This window comes from Corvus kubaryi, unplaced genomic scaffold (genome assembly GCF_017639235.1).
Source record: "Corvus kubaryi isolate FWS band 111438036 unplaced genomic scaffold, C.kubaryi_AGA036_p1.0 138, whole genome shotgun sequence".
Taxonomy (NCBI): domain Eukaryota; kingdom Metazoa; phylum Chordata; class Aves; order Passeriformes; family Corvidae; genus Corvus; species Corvus kubaryi.
Window position 1 is genome coordinate 8001740 of NW_024580672.1, and position 21824 is coordinate 8023563.

Genomic DNA, 21824 nt, shown 5'->3' on the forward strand with positions numbered 1-21824 from the left:
ACTGTATGTGTTGTCTACTTATTTGAAAGCACTGCAATCCACTGTGAGTCTTCCAAGCATGAATGTGTATTAGATTATTCTGCTGTACATATGGGATTAGCAAAAACTTCAAACACAAAGGAACTATTTCTAACAAGAGTTGGGTCTCACTGATTGCTGTTAAGGAAGGGCTTTACCTTTTGTTTCAATATATCCACTGGTGTTTGATGGGCTTTCAGCTTCTTGTTTTTAAGCAGGATTTTTCTTCGCAGTTGGCCAGGGGAAGGAAGCATGGGATCATCGGAAAAGTCGCTCTCAAATAAAAACTTTGTCACCAACTTATCTCCAAATACATTCTGAAATATCAAGAACACGTGAGGTATTATGGAAAATCCCAAGGCATGAGCATGGAATAACTTCCCGCAGTTTACGGCCTACCTTGAAAATCTCGGCCATCTTGCGCTGCTGAGGCAGCGAGCAGTGGTTTTCTATGGAGATGATGACTGGCAGGTCGGAAGTGATGAACGCGTTGCGATCAATGGCTTCAACCACCTCCTGCGAGAGAGAAAGGCCATTGAAAGAATGTGGGATCATTCTGCAGCACTCAGTTCAGCTACTGTTAGCTGAGAGGGGGGTTGGATATCTGCTTTCCTCTGGAAGAAGGGAGAGGCCACAGTGTACTTTCAAAGCAAGCTGACATCTTGTTACAACACAAGTGGCAATACCCACTTTTGTTACTTATGTAACAACAAAAAGACAGAAAATTACCCTATATATGCTACAAAAACTAATTTGAAAAGCGTAATATTTACTGCTGAGAATTTAATGTCTGACATAATCTATAGTTTATATTCTATTAGAATTTAGCCCATCAGAATCTGTATTTTTCTAGTAGGCAATTACTTTTTCCCTTTGTTACAGAAAAAATAACTTCTCACTTTTTTGTTTCTATGTGCAATTACCAGCATACCTTAAAAGAGATCTTTGTAGTAAGAGTGTGCCCATGATAAATGATAGGCATCCCGTCATCACCATCCCAGCAGTCTAATTCTACACTTCTGCAACCTTGTAAAAGGACCTACAATGCAATTGAGCAGTGTAAGCACATATAAGACACAGCATCATACCATCAAAGTAGAAGACAGACATTGCAGAGATGAATGAAAGCCCAGTGATTCAACAAAATTGCTGGAAAGAGCAATTTCTGTGAAGTATACAGCCCACAGAAGGTATAGTGCCCAGATAAGTGCATTCCCTAACTGAATTCCTTATTTCCCAGTGAAAAACGATGGGAAAATTAAGAAAGCACGTATGTTCTTGGAAAAATTACCATAAAGCTTTCAAATTCATGGTATCTTAGAGGACACATGGAATCTGTTTGCAGAAGGTGGTTCTTATTGTACAGCTTAATTTCCTGAGAGAGAGAAACATTTCCATATTTCTACCTGCAAAAGCAGCTATAAAGCAACATAGCAATTTATTCCAGGTTGCTCCCATGACAGCTTAGGGGGAAAGCACGTGCAGTTTGTTTGTTGGGGGCTTTTTCGTTATTGTTAGTTTTATAAATAAAAGTCTGAAAATGATGTCTAAAAAATTTCTGTGAGGATAGTTAAAATGGAAATGTGCCAGGCCATCTTAATTATATTAAGCTAATTTACAGCCATCAATTCATTCATCAATTTTTAAATTATTCATTTATTTATTTAGAAAGCCATTGCTAAAAAAACCAATGAAGGAAGCAAAGAGGAAGGATGAAGGGAGAGATAACCCATCTTGTGGTAGCCCAGTTTATTATTGCTATCAGTATTTAGCATGCCTGTCATCTGTACTACAATTTAATATTTTACTGAATAGAAAGATCTCAACAATCAAACCCATTTGCAGCAAAACCATTCATGAACAAATAAAAAATTATTTCTACTCAAAACCTGAATAATTTGATTTCAGGCAGTTGTGTCCATAGCTGGCACTCCACCACTTCTGTGAGAGCCAGACTAAAGGAGCCAGAACAAAGAGCCCCTTCAGTAGGCAACAGCCACTTGAGGGACAGGAAGAAGCTCTTCTTAATCATGCAGACCTTGAAGGCAGTTGATCTCTATCTCACTTCCCATCTATTACCAACACAATACTAAGATCACTATGCAGTGCTACTGCAGGAACCTCTGCAACTGCATTACTCAGTACATTCATGTTATTCAGGATTTCCTAACACAGCCTCACCTCTCTGTCTATAGCCACAGGTGAGACAGCACATGGGACACCAGATGAGTCTTTTCTCAATGGTGAGTCATTAACTCAGCATAATGAAAACACTACTGATAGGAAGTTTGATGCTTTCTCCAGCATTTTGCAAACTCACAGACATACAAATATATATATACAAACAAACACAGAACTGAAAGCCCAAGGGAGAACTTGTTCCTCGCCTGTTCACCACCAATCAGGCATAAAGTCTAAAATCTGTATAATATTCCTAGAAGTAACCTTTGTAGAAGTTCTATTTGAAATTTGTCTTTGCAGTGCAATGTACAGTATTTCAGTAGTGTTTTTGACATCTGAATGAACTAAAATATTAGATCAGTCTTTCCTGTGGGAAAGTCTAATTTTAGTAGGTTGGGTCAGACCGACTGGTGTCTAAATGCTATGAATCTCAAACTAAACCCATTTTTTTTCCTTAGAAAAGGCATTTGAGCACAACTGTTCTTACAGGCAGCTTTCCCACACATCATGTTTTCCAAAGTTTTGCAAGCAGGGGTTTAGGACATTTAGATTTTCAAAGCAAAAGGGTCATGTTCCTGAAACTTACCAGTAAAACAAACAAGTTCATGTTGAAAGCTACAGAACAATCCAATCCTGCATACCTGGCTGTAGAGCTCCACTGAGGACTCCCCTTTAAGCTGATGGCCAGTAAGGTAAGTATTGTGTGAGGATTCTATGTAGTAATATGAGAGAGGAAAGTGCAAGTCCTCAGCATTCTCCTGTGATTCATCATTTTTGGAGGCAAAGTTGTCTTTATCCATCAAAAATCTAGAAGTGAGAAGATGTGAGGAAATTTTATGCTGTGCTGAGCATTTTCTGACTCTCCTAGAAACATCAATACACTTGTATCATCTTTTAACATATATATATATACACACACATATATATATATACACACGTGTATATATAAATTAGTGCATAAGTAATTACCTTGCAAATCCTTCAAAAGATAGCAGCCCCTGCTGGCACATGTTCACACTAGGCTCAAATTTCTATAAGGAGGAAGGAATTAAAGAGATATATAATAACAATTCTTAGAAATACGTCTATGTCATGTTTTTATATGTAGTCTGCTCATAGCACTGAACAGTTAGTATGTAAAACCATGTTTTGTGGATAAAATAATCAGGTGCCTGCAAATTGTGTTTTACAAATCACTAAACAAACATACTAAAGTCATAATCATAAATCAAAGAATCATTTAGGTTGAAAAGGATGTTGGGAGATTGTGTAATCCAACCTCCTGTTCAAAGCTGAGATGGCAATTAAGTTGAAATTAAGAAAGATTTGTGATCAGGTGTCCTACTCCCATCTATTATGCTTAAATACAACATACCACCATCTCAAGTTAACAAGATTTGTGGTATTCCAACTTGAAGTTTCTTTAGAATTTCTTTCAAACTTTGCAATTCTGTCTTACATGTTGATAGTTATATATAGTTTTTAGCCTTTGTTAACTGCTAAATGGGTGCTTAGTTTTGAAGTACATTAATCATGCATGTTTCGAGGAATAAAAATTTTTCTACACATTTTCTAAAATCATCAGCCATTGTACACAAGGGAATAAAATGTCCATGTTTCCTCTGGAAATTTTTTTTTACATAAAATAAAAATACGTGTAAATGGTGCTTTTTAAAGTTCCAAAGCAGGGTTATGCTCAATCAAATGTGGTCACAGACAAGGAGAAATAAATGAACTGTCACAAACACTTTTCCTAGCTAGTGACATCCCTTCCCTGCTAAAGTACACATAGCTAATAGAACTATTTATTTGTGTTTTTTTAAAATGGATATATTTATGGACATCCATACAATTTTCTAGCCCAAAATAAAGATAGTATTAAATTTTAAATTCAAGTAAACTGCAGAGACAATATCATTGTGAAAGGAGATACCCACACAGATGCTATTCTGAACAGCATACAATGTTAATGGGCAAAATGGAAGTACCACAAATTCTAGTAGAAAGGAAAGATATTTGTATTGCAGACCTGGATAATACTGAGGATTTCATCATAGGTGCAGTGTTCTCCTTGACAATTCACTAGGAAGTCATTCAGCTGCTGGATTCCTACTCCAAATACTCCCAGCGATGTGCTTTCAACTCCAGTACCATTGGTTACGATGCTGGCAGCAGCAATAGCATCAGATATTTGCCTCTGGTTGTCTGATAGCTGCTGCCGGCTCTTAATGAACAAACCAAGGTCTGAAACATTTCTAGTCAACAAATCTTAAAAGAAAAATGAGGAAATAAAAATACAAGCTAAATAATTATGTGTATTATATATCCCATATAGAATATAATGTAGTGTACAATACACACAAGTATTTCACTGAGTGTTTTAGCACTGACACAGTCGATCAGAACAAAACCATCTTGTTTCTATCCACTAATAGAAGAGAGAACATTAAGCATGCATGTGAGTGGACTACAGGTGTCCTGGAACCTTTAACATGGATCCACAGCCTCTCACACGCCCAGGACTCTCCTGCTCCCTCTCACCACCATGTACAGCCTCAAAGCCTTTCCTTCACTGTGTGCAACCCCATACCCTTCCTGTTCAATCACCTTTTATCTTCTTCCAGTCTCCTGTGCCAATTGCTCTACACCCTCCCCACAAGCTGCTTGGCAGAAAGACTGTTTTCTTTACATGTGGCCAAAGTCCCAGACTTAGATTATGGTGACTGAGAAATGTAAAAGGGGACAGAGGCTTCCTTCCCCCTTATCCCACATAAAGCAGATCCACTAGGAAACTAGATAAGAAAAAACAGCCAAATGGGACACAGGGTACAGCCTCCTCATTTCTCCTCCCTATATTTGCACAGTGTTTTAGCCCTTCCAGGGCTCCTGCAACCTGATCCCTGATCCTACAGATCCCTGGGCTCAGCCATTCAGCAACAAGCTTTATTCTTCTGCTATTACCAGTTACAAATATATCTGGCTAGTGGAAAGCTGGAATACTTTTCCTTCACTTCATTTTTGTCTTAAACCCTGCTAACTAGGTATTAGTGGAGGCATGGCAGCAGCCCCTGACTTAAACTTATAACTGATAATGAGACTGACTGAGATGCCTTTTTTTAAGGCCAATAACTGAGGTTGCTCAGCAGTCTAACAGCTGCATTTTTCTCTTTAACAAACCTAAATCAGGCTGGAATCCACTGCTATTTTCATCAATCTTCAAATTAGTATAAAGTGGAGTAGGCTCTAAGCCAGACCGGTTGCAAGGCACAGCATAAACATCAAAAAGGTCCTTCAGATCCTTGCGGCTACGGACACTGCAAAAAGAGCAGAGAAGTTCAATTTTTGCTCTTTTATAAACTTGGATGAATGAAATTAGCATAGAAAAAAAAAATCTTTTACCTGAAAGATTTGAAGAGCTCTACAAATTCCACAAAAGTCATGTTACTATCAGACACCATGAAGTTCTGAAATCCCTTCATTCCTCCTTTGACGCGGCCATGCCAGCTACTGCTGCTCCAGGTGCTAAATCCAAAAAAGACTGCTGTAGTTTGGTTATATTAAACCTCTACTTAATTGAAATATTATGCATTACTGTATTAACAGTTTATTTGTGTTCTCCTTAATGCATTTGTTAACAAAATCTGGAAGGAGCAAATTAAGCACTATCTCATAAGATGCATTATGATGGTTTTTACCTTCTTGCTTTATAGGAGCTATTTTTTTCCTTCAAGACAACTGAAAACTTTACCAGAATGAATAATGCATATCATGCAATTTAAAACTTTCATGTGGAAAAAGGCCTGATGCACATAGCACAAATGAAAGCACTTATTTTCCCTTTAAAGAAAACAATGCCAGTATTCTTGAAATGCAGGCTGCGTATAAGGTTCATTGAAGATGAAATAATAAAATAGATTGTTCAGTAACTGCAATCATTAATCTAAGTTGTGTAGCTGAAAAAGGCTTTTGAAGTAGAACCAGCACATTTCCAAAAGTCACAACCCAAAATCTTTAGGCTACTAGAGGATTTACACTGGTAAATACAGTTAGACCCTGACTTGAGCAGTATGAACAAGTCCTTAGTGAACAACATGTAGTAACTTGCAATGAGGGGCTGAGCTCTTGAGCCCCTTCCTGGGCCTAAACACCAATGAACACACATTACAGGAATGGGATCTGCCAGCACCAGCATCCTGAAAAGGGCAGGAACTAAGCAAACAACACAAATATCAAGAACTATCTAGTTTAAACCATAACTAACTGCAGAAGTGACAGTATTTCCTTCAAAATATCAGACCATGTGTCAGATTTTATTGCTCTGTAATGTTCAAATATACAGATCCATTAATCTATTAATTTTGCCATCAGGTTCAATACAAATAGTTCCAACAGCTGTGATGGCAAAACAGGACCAGCTTGTTGTGCAGTGTTCCTAAAGACTTGCCTGCAATCAGGTGACTTCTTACATAAATATGCTGGACCAGATTCCTGAGTTTACTCCTGGCATGAGATGGATGCATGCAATTGGAAACACAATGTGATTTAAAAGTATTAAAAAATACCATCTATTTTAGTTGATAATGTTCGATTTGTTTGACATCACTATGGCAAGTACTGAGACATACTGCATATAACTTTTTTTAGCTAAAATAATTCCTAGCATTTTTATCAGAGAGGAAAAATAAACCATGATGAGGAAAGTCTCTAGACTCCAGAAAACAGACTGGAACTGCAGAGTACCAAATGGGAGACCAAGAGCAGAAGAAAATGCTCAGCATTTCATCCTATCTGATCAATAAGATTATCTTCCAGAGTAGTGGGAAATAATACAAACAAAAAGTTTTCAAAAAAGAAGCCCCAAACCCCCAAGAAAACCCCATCATCACCAACAACCAAAACTGCAACTAGTAGCAGTCTGGATTACACCTGTAAATAGTTAATGAGAGAGGAGGTTTATTCACTCTTCCCAAAAAAGCCCCCATCTCTAGTTTTCCATGTCCTGTGCTCTGTGTTCCAGTGGCCTTATCAACCATTCTCCTGCTTCCTCCACCTTACAAGTGGCACTAGATTTCCAAGGAACGTGGAAATTTGTCAGATGCCCATCTGCTTTGAAGGAATGACAGAAGCAGGTGCAAGCTACCTGTGTTCAGAATAAAACTCTCCAGTGCTCCAAATTTATTAATGGCTCATGAAAACTGGGTCACGATAATGGGTAAAACATGTAAATCTGTTCTGAGGAAGACTTCTTCTGGACATATGAAACAGCCATAAGCTACATCCTGAACAAGTTCTAGCAAGAAGGGTCATAGCAAATTTGGGATTTCTCTGCGAAGCAATGCTGAGGAGGTGCCAGACAACTTTTCCAGGGAAAACCTGTGATAACTGGGGGAGGCCCACAGTGTTTAGCTACAAAGAGATCCATGCAGTTCTGAGAGGATTTAAAGGAACATTATCTGTCCTTTCCCAGGGAATGCGAGTTCTCCATTGAGCCTTTTAATCTCATTTAGAGACAACAACTATTTTGGCATAAAAGCAAAAAGAAGATTTGCAAAACACGGAAGCATTTTCCAGAGATAGAAAAGCAGTATTTCTTCAGTTCAATGTAAAAGAAAGCTGTTCTCATCCTTGCAAAAAAATAAAAGAATAATTGCTTACCAAGACAAATCCAAGTTTGTGAATGACAGTGAAAAACAAGAAGAACACAGAGCCTCACAAACCAGTGTTAAGCCAACCACTTATGTTCACAGGTGGCTCTACTACTCATACCTGTTGCCAAATCCAACTATTTTTAGTATACATATGATCCCCGAGAAATACACAACAGAAACCATTGCACAAGACACAACTCTTCAAAAATAATGTTCTACCAGCAGCAGTAATCTCTTCCACTGTTTACTGTTGCTGTCCTGGAACCCTGAAGATTCATATTCATAACGATATTTCAGCATTCCTTCTCTGAAAGGCACTGGAAAGCCTCTGTTGAGGCTGTCCTCTTGTATGTCATGAAGTACTGTCCACATCCCTGACATATTATCATTGTTACATTATATTGTTAATACTGTAATTACTACAACCATCACCATTAGTATTTACAGCATTAATAAAACAATGCACTGTTACTGCACACATTGCAACAGCATAACCTTTAACACTCCCTAAGTGACACAAAAAGGATGAATGTTCAAGAAAAAGAGGCCTGTAAGAGGAAGATTCCAAATCTGTTCCTCCAATTCCCAAGACAGTAGTGCAGTCATCACCAGGAATGTCAGCAAAAGTTATTACTCCCCCAGGTAGAAATTATTTATGCTGAGAAATCTCAGAACTTCAGTTCACACATCTATAACATTTCTGTTGATTTTTACTATACAGAAGGTGCCTAGAACTATGTTTTGGAGAAGATCTGGAGAAAGAGTTAAGCTCCTTATTTGTGTAGTTTTGGAACAGCATTCCAATCTGCTTCTGTAACAGACATAAACTGAAGCGTGCTGCACAGGGACCTGCTACAAAGCCATCCTCAGATTCATGGCATTTCAGCTTAAATGTTTTGTGCTGTTCTACAATGTGTTTTAGATGTCTACAAAAAGGCTAATGACATTTCTGGAGCTGTTTTTGTCAAATTGTGCCAGTTTGGCACAAACCCCACATTTGATGGTAAGTAAGTAATAGTAGCTTCTTTTCTTTTTAAATCAAAGCATTGATTCTGTCCTTACCTAGACTGACTTTTGCTTGATGATATTACAGGAGAGGAGACTGGTCTTGCTGGTGATGTAGCTCCTAAACTGGGAGATCCAGATGCTGTCAGAGAGTGAGCTCTTCTTGATGGCAGGTTGTTAGATGGAGAAGAGTTAATAATAATATTTTGATCTAAGGAGAAAACAAAAGTTTTCATCGCAGTTACAACATCTGTCCCAATAAAAATGCTTTTGTCCAGAAGACCTATAGGATATTTCATTAAAACATATAGTAAGACACTAACAGGATTCTAGATTTGTCCCAAAACAGTCAAAAAAGTACATATTGAACAACACTTAAAAATGCATTTTATCTGAATAGAAATGGAAAGCTACTGAAACTAAGTTAAAGAACAATCATGAACAACTGCAGAAATGAATTTCAAAGTTCACAGCATTTGGAGTTTCAACTGCAAAAAGTAGGTTTATAAGTTTAACACTACAAAAAATGTCTGCATAAAAAGACTTTCAGCAAAACCCTGATGGACTTTAAAGTACTGAAGCAATATATTTACCTGGTTCTTCTTGTTCATCAATATCTTGAGGATCTGAACCACTTCTATTACGATATTCCTTACAGCTTTTTGCCTTTCGGGTTGCCATTTCATCATCAGTGGCCTCTCCACTTTCACCCTAGAAATAATGAGCACCATAATAAACATCCCAAACCCCCTATTTCCATTTCTTATCTGTACAATCTGTAATGAAGCCATGATATAAATCACCTATTCCTTACAAAACAGGTATTGTAAGGCCAATACCAGTAGAAAAGAGACAACTTAAACAGATACATAGTCAAGCATGGGACCATTAGGTGTTACCTCAGTTTGACATCACACAGAAGATGACAATGATTGTGCTTCTCTAAAATGTTGCAGCTGGTTTTACACTATTTTACTGGTGCACTGGAGCCCTAAAGAGGATGGACCTTTTCATCTGAGAATCTTTCTACCTGCCCACTAGAAAATGTGGGTAGCATAGAGGTGCTAGTCCTGCATTTTCTTCTCTCCTGTCTAAGTTTAAAGCAGTTTTCTCTAGGAAAAGAGAGGAGACTCCAGACTAGGTCATGTTTCTGTCACCCACATGAGATAAAAGTGGGTGCTAATCCGAGGTGGAATAACTGTGGTAGTGTTTTTCGAAACATGAAAACAAAAAGGATTAAAAAAAATTACACCAACCTCCAGACATCCCTTTGCATGTTAAGATTTTTATTACCACCAATATTTTTACCTTTATGCTGAGGTAGCACCTAAAGGTTGCAAGAAGATTCTGTCCCCTTCTGCTAGCCCCAGCACCTACATGTCCTAACAATGCTGCAAGCATGAGAAAAGAAACACAAACTATCGGAAAACCATAATCCCCAAACTTGAAACTACAATAAACAGTTTTAAAACTATCATCTAACTTCTTTTCTCTGGTTCAGAACACAGCTACACAGTAACTGAAAGAAGGAAACAAAACACATGAATAACAAAATATTCTACCCTGATGAGTACTTTCTTCTTTTTCTTAGCTGTGCTGATTCCCAGAGTGTTGTTTCTCTGTACATTGGGCTTCTCGGTGCTTTTGGTGAGAGATCCCGTGCCTGTGTTTCTTGCACTCCATCGTCTGCCTCCGAACAGCTCAACAGCCTGAGCCAAGGTTGGGCCTTCAAATCTTCCATCCTCCTACAAAGATTCTCAGCGTTAACAAAACAAGGAGAATAAGGACACCTTTTTTAAGCAATAATATAGACTACTCTGAGGAACCAATGAAAGAAACATCAAGAGGAGGCAATTTTTGATTATTGAGTGAATTCCCCAGGGCTATTTTGTTTGCTGCTTTGGAGATGTTTTTGGCCCTAACTATTATCACTCAGTATTTTGGTGCCCTTTTCAAGTACTGTCATTGCTTTTTTCTTTAATAAAATACTTACGTTGTTTACTGTAATTGGAAAAGCTTAAAAGTGAAGATGAGATCAGGCTAAAACTCCAAACATATGAAGAGCTTCATAAGAAAAAAAAATTTAACCTCAGTGTATTGAAAACTTACAAGGTTTGACATAACCTTGTGTGGAGAATCAGATCTTACTGCTTAAGCCATGTTACAAAGTTGGAGATTTATTAATCTAATCTTACTTATGATAGAAACTAGTTGCATTACATTAAGTTGTTGATATCTTTGAACTTTTTTATAGAGAATCACAGCATGTTTTACCTGGTAAAGGCTGACATACTGTTTCCGTAGCCACTGTAGTCTTTGATCAGGGAATCTCCTCATTTTTCTTACAGCTTTAGTCAATTCCAGCAATCCATCATACAGCATTCTGGCAGTGTATTTTGGAGCAACAAAGTGCAGCAACTTATTATCAGTAGTCTGAAGTCCATAAAGTAGTGTTATACCATTTTCTTCAAGGGACATATTGCAAAGTTTATTTTGAACACACACAGTGTGCATATCAATGCCCGAGTGTCCCATATATACAGCCTTGGCTGAAAACAAGTCCAAAAAACCTTCCACCAGTCCAGTATTACCAAGAAACTGGTATTTACCAAGCTCAGCGGTATTACCCAGCACACTCAGTTTTACCTTGGCATTTGCAGGGCAAACTGTTGTGGGTTTTGTCCAAGTCAAAGTACTATTGTCAGGCTGGAGCTGAAGAAAGCAACGAGCTGAGAGATGTGTCTCCTGGTCATAATGAATGACGGTCGCCCCTTGTTGCATGAACTGATGGACGTCAGCCCTGATGGACAGCACGTACCAGGGAATGAGTTCTATCCCATGGCAGAAAGCCTTTTGCTGCTCTTCCACTGAATTTGTGTCCCATTCTTTCAACTGCTCAAATATGTCACTTTCAGAACCTGAAAGATCTCCAATGAGAAATCTGCATATGAGCAAAGATGAGAGAGTTATATTTAGTAATACATGTGCTGATTTATGCTATGTTTTATTAATATTTTTTCTGCTGTAGTTTAAATAAATGAACTACTATCATCACTATATAAATGGGACTTACAGGAACTTGTGTAGTTTTTGAAGTATTACAATTAATGTTATTGCAATTTTGCATTAATTAATAGATGCTGCTAGAATTAATTATAACTCCTGAAACAATATGATTATATTTTCCTAGAAGTTTCCAAACTTTGCATTAATAATAAGAGGTGTCTGATTGGTTCTTAAAGCCAAGTGATTCCAGTTTTTAAATACACTGTGTAAGATTGCTTCAGTTGAAATATCAAGTACCATATGTGGAAGATGTTAGCAGGATGTAGTGGATTTCAGACAGGACTTCTAATCTCTATTCTATTACTGATTTAATGTGCAGACCTTTCACATTATATAATACTCTGACCAACACTAGCAAAACTGTGGTTAAAATACATACCTTCCTCATAAGAATGCAGCAAGAATTTTATCAGATACTTTCCATCAGAAATTTTATTTTACTTAAGGAAAATATTAACATAAAACTTGTATGCAGCAACCAGAACTTCTGAAATATTTTGCCAAAGTTAGAAACAGTAGATACAGAGCAACAATACTGAGCAAGTAGATGAGGTAGTTTAAATAAAATGCCTTCCCTGCAGAAGCTTCTAACATGTATGAATGTACAAATGTTCAATATTTGGATACTTCAGTGAACATAAAAAAGGACAAACTGTTCTGTGTACAACAGAAATAATGAAGCATATTTTCTTAAGGATATCCGGCCAATAAAATCCAAACCATCTTCCTCTACATATTCTTCAAGACATCTTATCCTAATACCTCCGTGCTTCCCCTTCCTATCACCACAGCACTCCCAGTTCCTGCCCCTCTCCTACCAACCAAGCCAAAGATGACTTGTGTTTCCAAGTCACATACACCATCTCCCCCAGTGACCACCAGCTTTCCCTAAAACTCTTCCCTACCTGGATGACAAATTAACCTGAATTTTTCCCTTATTCCATACAGCAATTCTAATGATTCCTCTACAAATTCATTTATTGGTGAGATCTCTATCTCTTCACCAAATTTATAAAAAAGGGACAAATAAGCTGAGGATTTATTGCTTGTGGTGAGGGGCCCTGGCAGAATAACTGCAGTCTTAACTGTAGCTCTATTTATTTAAGAAATATTCCTAAAAATAACGGTCAAGCATGATAACTGAGTTGGTATAAATTGCCTTACTAGAGTCTTACCAGACACATGTAAATAGAAATATTTACCTGTATTATACACAACAAACATTTTAAAATTAAAGAAACAACTGAAGCAGCTCCTTCTCCCCTATGCCCTCAAAACAATCAAACAAGTCTCTGTAAAAATGCTATAAAATGTATTCTGCGAGTAGATGTGCATGGCTGGAGGAGTCTATTATAGCAGAGATGGCAGAGCTTTGTTTATGCCTTGTTTCACATGTGTTGCATGCTGCAGATTAAAACATACAGGAAGCAGGTAAGCCAAGCACACACACACGTAACCATACACAGAAATGGAGTCTCTGACACGAGCTGCCAAAAGCCACACCACTGTCAATTACTGAGAGCACTTACAGAGCCTGGGGTGGACCAGGGGCTTTCTTTACACGTGCTGCACTGAGAGGCAACGAAATGAAAAGATAAAGGAAACAGTGACACAGATTGCAGTTTTAGAGGAGAAAATTGCAAGGTACACAAAAAGAAAAAAAAATGGGAGGTTTTCCTCTATTATTTTATATGCTATTTAGTGTCATTGGAAAAGCTTAAAAGTGACGACAAGATCAGGCTAATAAAGCAATGATTCAAAGTCAGCAGTATCTTCATAGGTCACTCAGTAATTAACAATTCCATAAAAACTGTATTTCAAACTTGGTTTGTTTTTTTTTTTTTTCCATTTTCCTGCCTACCTTTTTTTAAAAAAAATTATTAATTGTCGAAATTGAATTCTAAGAAAGATTAATGTTTGATATTTATCTGGCATGTACAGAAATCCAGGGCAATTAGATGGGTCACTGACTACAGAGTGATAGAGCTTATTTGCTAACACAACTAGGAAAGTAATTATACCCACTGCCCATTGATTCTATTAGATATCTTTCATTTTCTTCAAATCAAATTAACCTACCAGCTTTGGTGCATTCATGTTCCACAATACTGATCCAAATCATCAAAAGAAAAACTAATTGAAAATCTTTCTTGCAATTATAAAGTAATGAGAAACATGTTATGCAGTGTATTTTTCTGCCTTTATGACCACAACATTACAATTATCAGATAATGGATAATTATGATATAATTTGGATTTTATAACACTGTATGCAAATATGACATGTCTCACAAGCAAGAGGACTAAATTTCTTCCTTAGAACTTTTTAGCTGTTCATAGCAATAAAAATAAACCAAACACAGCTTCCTTACGAGCACAACAGAACATGCCTCTGTTGCCATTTGCTCCTGTACCTCACCCATCTTTCTGCATGCCCAGGAAAGTCACGGCAAGTGAATAAGGAATTTCCAAAGCCTATGAGATACTTGAGTTAAATCAGTACTTTCAGAAGTATTCTCCTACAAGTATTATACTGTTAAAATCAGTATTTACTGCATCAGAAGTACAGATACTCATAACTGAGTAGTTAGTAGCCTGAACCAGGAAACATAGCTTTAACTACCGATCCGCAGTTTTGTCCATTCAAATCCTAAATTTTCATTTCAGATTCACACTGGGTTTTTTAAAAAACTGAATTCCTACTTTATTTTAGAGCAGAACTTCCCAGATTCTATTTACATATAAAGCATAAATAAGTAAATTAACAAAAATTATTTCATAAACACATAAAAAAAGGAACTCCATTTAATTTCTATTTTGTTCATCCAAGTGAAATGTTTATATGCCTAGCTTATTCACCATTTGAACTGCGATTTGCAAGTTGATTTTAAAGCATATTTATTAACAAAAAGTAATTCCTGGAAGAAAGTATTTGGACTGAAGTAAGAGATAACATAAATGGGCAGAGAAGTGGGTCTGTCTTTCTTGGCTTAATCTACTGTTCCACTTCCCAGAAGCAACTAAAGCCAGATGTGAATAATTCTATTAGAAACCATTCTTTCAGGAAATAATGATTATTTATTTGAAATGAAATTTAGAATTATATGTTAATGAAATAAATGCATTTTCAACAGGAAGATAGTAGCTGCCTCTCAGGCACTTATTAGATTTAATGTTTAAGTAGCTGAAATAAGTTGGATAGTTCTGAACATATTGATATTTCTGACACACCTTATCAATAAAATAAATCAAGCAGTGACTTAAGCATGTTTTTTTTATGCAAGCCCTCACATAATTTTACAGTGCTTCACCTCAGAGCAGTACAGTTCTGTTACTTAATTTGAAGTTAGTCTAACACAGTTACTCAGCTGAAAGCTGACCTGACCCACCTATCTCTACATGAGCTTTGCAATGTGACTTAATTGCAAAGCAACACTCTAGAATATCATGCAATGTCTTAAACTTTGCATTTACTGTCTTTCCTGTTGGTGACTAGTACAGTCTTCAAAAGTGGTCTTCAAAGTGAAATCAGATTACTGAACACTGGGCTATTTTTACACAGGGCACAATGAAGTAAACTTCTTTGCAAAATAGCAGGACTATAGCAACCTAAAAATTCAAAATGTGTACTCACACATGAATGTTTTCTGGACAAAATTTAAACCCCTCAAACTAACATGTCCTTAAAAGAAGAAGTCTTTTGAAGGATAATAAATAATCTTTATTTTGGAGGGGCCAGAACACTCCCTGAGCATGCAGAATATAATGTTCTGAGCTCTGATAACAAATATGTCCTGGTGCTATTCCTGTCACTAGAGATCAAAATTGTAATTGTAATTGTGGATTTTTAAAGCTCTCTGTGTAAGACAAAAAGGATTTACCCTTATCGTGAGAGGAAGTAATTACATCATGAGGGAAAATATAGCTATACAGAGACTTTCCAAGAAGTTGAGTATCAGGGGAGAAAAGTTCTGAATTGGAAGTGGATAAATACAAGGGAAGATGTTAAAGTTGCTCTTATTTCTAAAAGCAAGCCTTGGTAAAAGAAAATCAAATATTAAAACCATGAAATATACATTTGATGATAGAAAATAAAATGAGACCTACTGGTACCGGTTTTTTTCCTTCAAGGAGTTTTTCCTTGAATTGCTCCCTTCACTAACATTGTCTTCACCCTCTTCAGACTCCAAACTGCGATTGCAGCTCCGAATAGTTTGAAAGATATTGTTTGTTGTTGATTCTTTCTCTGGATTATTTAAACCATCTTGGCCTACTCGTTGTAAGAAATTGTCTTGTCCACTGTAATCTGAAACAAACTATATAGATATCTAAAAGATTAGTATAGGTATAAATAGAACATTGTGTCATCTACTTCTCACTGTAGAAATTTTTACTATTAAGATTATTTAGTGCATATTTCCTACTTGCTTCCCAAGAGATTTTGTGCCTACTTGCAACCCAAAACAGACCAAATCATTTCATAAATCAAGTAACACAAGTTAAAGTAACTCCTGAAAACTTTTAAAAAACCTCAGTCTTTAACTTTTCATCTAACAGGGGCATTTTTCTTTTCAAACCAAAATAATAAAACTCAAAAGAATTGTTTCTTTCCATAGAGAAGCTTGACCTGATGAGCTTCTAAATTCTGTTTTTAAGGAACTGAAAACTTCCAATTCCCAGTGAATTAAGTGGAAGGTCAGAGTACTTAGCAGAAAATAATTACACATTTCAGGGTTTATATACTTACTTAATCCAAAGTATAAATATGATCCTTTGCTCCTAATGCTAATTTCTCAGTACTCTGATATTGAACTAGGTAGAAACAACCAAATCTAAATTTCTAAGTATCTCTGGAAATTAAATTGAGGTCCATGTAACTGACAAGTCTAGTAACAGTCTGGTTTAGAAAACTTTAATTAGATGATGCTTTTGTGTAAGATTATATAAAATAAAGCACTGGCTAAGAACATAACAACTTAGAATATTCATCTCATTTACCTCTAATGTTTCATCCTGGGAGTTATACCGCGGACAGAGACTGATGAGGCTTGATGCTCCATCCAAAACTTCACAGAGCTCTTTTAAAAATACACCACAGAAAGGAACAACTTTACAGCCTGGAATATTGAGTGCCCGGTTGACCACTTTCCTGTATTCAGATGATGACTCATGTTGTGCCATAGCATCCTTCAGACTTCGCATGGTTTCAATATCAGACTGGTCCATAAATTGCCACATTTTTAACACTTTTCTTGACCTATTGCAAGAGGAGATCACCACATTTATTTAAAAAAATGGAACAATTTACCTTCAAGTTCAACACCTGCAGCATATCTGTAATAGAGGAAATTATCATTGCTCAGAAATGAATGCATGAAATCAAGGCCATTATTTTTATGAAAATTCCCTCCCTTGAATTATCAAAGAACAGAACTAAAAATTAAAAACTAGCAGTCTGATCTACTGGAGTAGTATTTCACATTTTAATAAAAGCCCAGCTGCATAAAACATACCAACAGGCTTTCTAACATTTTTATTGTGCCATTGCCTAAAATTTCTAAGGGCCCAGAAAGAAATAAGAAAAGATTAAGGAAACAGCATAAAGATAAACCAGAGTGTTTCTTACAAATTCCTTCAGCTTTATTATGAACAATCCATAAAACTAGCTGAAGTTGGGGGGTTTTAATAAAATTAAATTTATTTTTTAAAATTTACATTGATTTCCTCCCCAGTTTGCTCACAAAATAAATTATTTATTTTCACAGAATAAGGACGTCAGGACCATGTTCCAGCTCCAGTGCGGAGCTGTAGCCGGAAAGAAATTCTCATTTCAGACAGAAACAGCTCCAAGGACTGTGAGTACCTCTGGGAGTTCTCTTACCTTCTGAACTGTTTGTCTATGTAATTATATGGCCTTTCTTCCCACCCCTGGCCTCAGACATACCAAAAGATCCAAAGATACACTCACAGTAGACTGCCCTTAACCCCACTTTCCATCCCTGGCCCGGAAATGCTGCTCATCAGGACTAGCCTTCCTCTCCTCTTCCTCCCTTGTGCTGTGCAGATACATTGCAGATAAAATCAAGCCCTTAACTGGCTTTGCATTTCCCTCATAACTTACATGGCTTGGAGATTGTGGATGTATTCTGCTGAAATACACTCCCCATGTCTATGAGTGTTCCAAATGTGCTTTATATACCAAAAACATAAACAAATAGCTCAGTGAGAGCCTTACTAAACCACAGAGAACAGCAATGCAAACACTTTTGAGCTTTGTTACACAAACATTTTATACAACAAGGGTCAAAGCCAAGAGATGGGAAATTTGATCTTAACTCTTCCCTGTTCAGTCCCATTTCCTGCCATCTGAATTGCCAGTGCTAAGGCACTGCTTTCCTGCTCCCCTGGCCCTACATAAACCTATAATTCCAGAGGAAAGCACACAATGAGCTGTCTTTGACCCCCTACTCTCTCCTCTTTGAGATAATGCAGGTCCTTCTACATAAGACCATGACAGCATGAGTCTGTCTAAGTACATCAGTCTGCATAAGTAAAGGAGAGGGGTTAAAAAACATATTTGGCTGTGTGGTTTTGTTGGGGTTCTTTTGTCATTTTGGGGTTGGTTTCTTTTTTACACTTAAGACTGATCCTTTTAGAGCATCACCATGATTATGTTCCACTTATATTCTGGAGACTCCAAGCCCAATTTACATTAGTTGTAGCTCATTAGATAAACCACAACTGCTTTCCCATCTTCTTTGTTCATTTTTAAAAATTTCTGTTAAAAAAAAAAAAAAGTTTTTTAATGCAACACATTCATGCACCAGGAAAACTGATGGAGTCTTCAGAGCATTTTGAGAAAAAAAAAGGCTTTAGCATGCTTCATTTCTCCAAAAGGGATTACTAGAAAGTCACAGCATGAGATGATGTGGCTTAGCCATGGATTTTTGTTTAGTTTCATTGTTCTCCAGAGACATCTGCTTAACAGAAGCTGCAATGTAATCTATCACTGAAAAGCCATCTGAAAAAAAGAGTTGCCAGTACCTCAGCCCTGCCAGGAATTCCATTACAGCATTGTAGTTGCCCATATTCCAGCAGCATTTTGCCACATGTACTAGGTATGAGAAGACTTCTCGTTTCTCCTCCATAGAACCTGCAGTCAGGATCAGCCAGGTAACCCACGAGCTCACCTTGTAAAATCAAACAAACAGTATGGTCAGCCAAAGCAATGTCACTTGGAGCATTCATGTGTACTTGACAGATAACGTGGGGTTTTTGGTTTTGTCCATCAGGAGGGTATCAGTCAAAATTCCACTTACATGTTCATGTCCAAATCACATATGCCTTGCACACACAACTTACACAGTGACATATTCACATCACAACAGTAAAATCATTAACTAGTCTAGAAAAACTTTTATTAAACAAAAAACGACTGCATCTTAATATAAGATATTCTGAATGTGCATTGATGCCACAGAAGAAAATGGACAGCTTCAGCTAGCACTGATTTCTAAAGCTGCTGGAGCAATCTGCAGTATAAATTCTCATTAACATGACTTACAAATCTCAGCCTGACAGTGAATAACCCTTGTTAACAATATGAACAGTGAAAGTTGATAAATTGGACTTTTTTTGTTTTCGTTAGTTTCATAAAACTAGATGCATTTAATGCACAATTTTGCTAATTCCTATATGCATTGAACATTCCAGATAATTTGCATTATCTGTTTGCAAGATCACAAATGAAGTAAATAAAAAGAAATCCCACCTTCCAAAGTGTGCCCATACTACCAACTTCTCTTTGGTAATTAATTAATGCCAGAATCAGAAAGCAACTTAGTACATGATTCTGTTTGTATTTAAACAAATAAAAATCAAACCTTCATTTTATCAGAGTGCAGATTTTCTTTCCAGTTTATGTTCCCACAACATCCATAAAAAGTAGATATATTTCACATGGAAACCTAATTTAAACCAACTGTTTCTTTTTACAATATGACTCCCTGGTGGCTTGACTTTTGTCATTGTGTAAACACTTAGGAGGCATAAACGTGATTTGTTTACTGACACTGTGTTCCATTCTTTGGTCCTGAAGGACTCAAGTGTTTAGAGATAATACCAGCGTGAGGAGAGGCTTATAAAAATTAGAAAATGCTAGTTCACCCCTCAGGGGCCATAGACTTTTATTTTAAAAACCAAGCATGTGAAATAAAATGCGTTAAGTACTAACAAGAAAATAACCCCAGTGAAAATATATAGGGCTTCTATTTATGCAAGTCTATACAGACTCAGAGTTCCAAGCCACCCATTCCTGAGGGAGGACAGTCAAAGAATATGAAGAATCTAAGTTACTATTTAACCTTTCTGATGGCCAAATCAATCAAAAACAATAAATGAGAAAGGTCCAGATGAGAAGAAAAGTCTTAGTCCCTATATGCAATGTATATGTCTGTACAAAAAAAAAAAAAAAAAAAAAAATCACATTTTTAGGGCTGAATTCTTGAAGAAATTAATTTACTGGGGAGGACAGTAATTCACAAGTGAGGACAATGCTGCAGCAGCTCATAATGAGATTCTGAATTCAGCTAAAATTTCATTTGATGTGTTCAATTAGCTACTCCTAAAACATAAAACTCAACCAACAAAGAAGAGCATACCTGAAGAGCAGGAAGGTATGGAAAATACAAACCACCACAGCACTGTGCGGCGCAGGGGTCAAATGAGGGCAAAACCAGAATAAAAGGTAATAATATAAATCCACTAAAAATTCAGAAATTGTGAAACAAAACAGTCAGATCTGTGATTCAAAGCTGGCACAGATTTGTTTTTGTATACTGGAATAAAGTGACATATTATTTTTGGATATTATTCTCATTTTCCAGAAATGGCTGTTAGGGAATGCAACTTCTAAATGTGCAACCTCACAAAAAAATTAGTATTTGTTTTCTATGAAATACCAAATGTGGTAATGATTTGATTAATATGGCTGTAGACGTTTTAAAGACTCATATCACTTTAAACAGATATGTTTTAACCTAAGGTAGTAAAGATGTAATGATCAGGAGAAAACAGTATCAAAATTGAGAAAGAATGTCTCAAAAGGCAACTGACTTCATTCTCTCCCTTAAGAGGAAACCTTGAAACTAGGGCAGCCACTTACTGAAATTACATTTAATAGGGAGTTTAGGACTGCTATGAACAGTATGATGAACTTTTATAATCTGTAAACACAAACAAAAAATTATAAAAGGCAGCATGGGTGAGCATTTGCAGCCTCAAGATAATGTATAACATGTAAGAGCAAAAGAAGGGTACAAAAAGCACCATGAAGTTTATGCTCACTCCTCTTGCAGGACAACAATTGGGAGTAGAAAATATTTGAAAAATCTTTCACTAAACAAGAAGAAAAATAAAGTGTCTGAATCTTTTAATTTTAAAATAGAATGGGCAAAGGGAGATATAACACATTGGGCTGAATCAGGGGACAGATGATACAATCCACTCCTGAAAAATAATGAACGTGCCTGCTTTAAAAACTCTGGTATTTTATTTTTTCCTGGAGATCAGGAACAGAGGATATTCAAGAAAAACAAACTTATCAAATTTTCATTGAACTGGAAGTTCAGAAGTGGGATTCCTCAGATGCTGTCCGCGTGCAGCTGAGCTAGATGCACCTCACACAGAAGAAAAGCAGAAAACAACTCTGTATATTTACTTATTTCTCGGTGGCTATGGAATTCACCTGGAAGCTGAATTTAGAATCTTGTTTTTTCCACTTTGGCAAGCAAGTAGCACAGATGGTATTTTAATGCGGCACAATTTCTCTGCCACTAAAACCAGGGGTTTTCTAGCAGGGGGAAGAGAGCAAAGGGAAGCCCCACCCTGGCAAGCTCTGACCTCTGG

At 36.8% G+C, this 21824-nt stretch overlaps 1 protein-coding gene across 3 annotated transcripts in view; it reads right to left on the reverse strand.

Moving 5' to 3' along the window:
- Positions 1-21824, reverse strand: part of PLCE1 (phospholipase C epsilon 1) — a 141616-nt gene that overhangs the window by 23556 nt on the left and 96236 nt on the right. For 2 of the 3 annotated variants that reach the window (XM_042018973.1, XM_042018975.1), the window contains 15 exons: positions 18963-19108; positions 16917-17175; positions 16026-16234; positions 11127-11793; positions 10415-10597; positions 9446-9563; positions 8910-9063; positions 5599-5721; positions 5377-5513; positions 4229-4467; positions 3169-3230; positions 2841-3006; positions 950-1057; positions 418-534; positions 177-335 (listed from right to left, as the gene is read on the reverse strand). In XM_042018973.1, coding sequence (XP_041874907.1) covers positions 177-335; positions 418-534; positions 950-1057; positions 2841-3006; positions 3169-3230; positions 4229-4467; positions 5377-5513; positions 5599-5721; positions 8910-9063; positions 9446-9563; positions 10415-10597; positions 11127-11793; positions 16026-16234; positions 16917-17175; positions 18963-19108 — 2847 coding nt within the window. The remainder of the gene's footprint in view (positions 1-176; positions 336-417; positions 535-949; positions 1058-2840; positions 3007-3168; positions 3231-4228; positions 4468-5376; positions 5514-5598; positions 5722-8909; positions 9064-9445; positions 9564-10414; positions 10598-11126; positions 11794-16025; positions 16235-16916; positions 17176-18962; positions 19109-21824) is intronic. The other variant, XM_042018972.1, reaches the window with a different exon arrangement.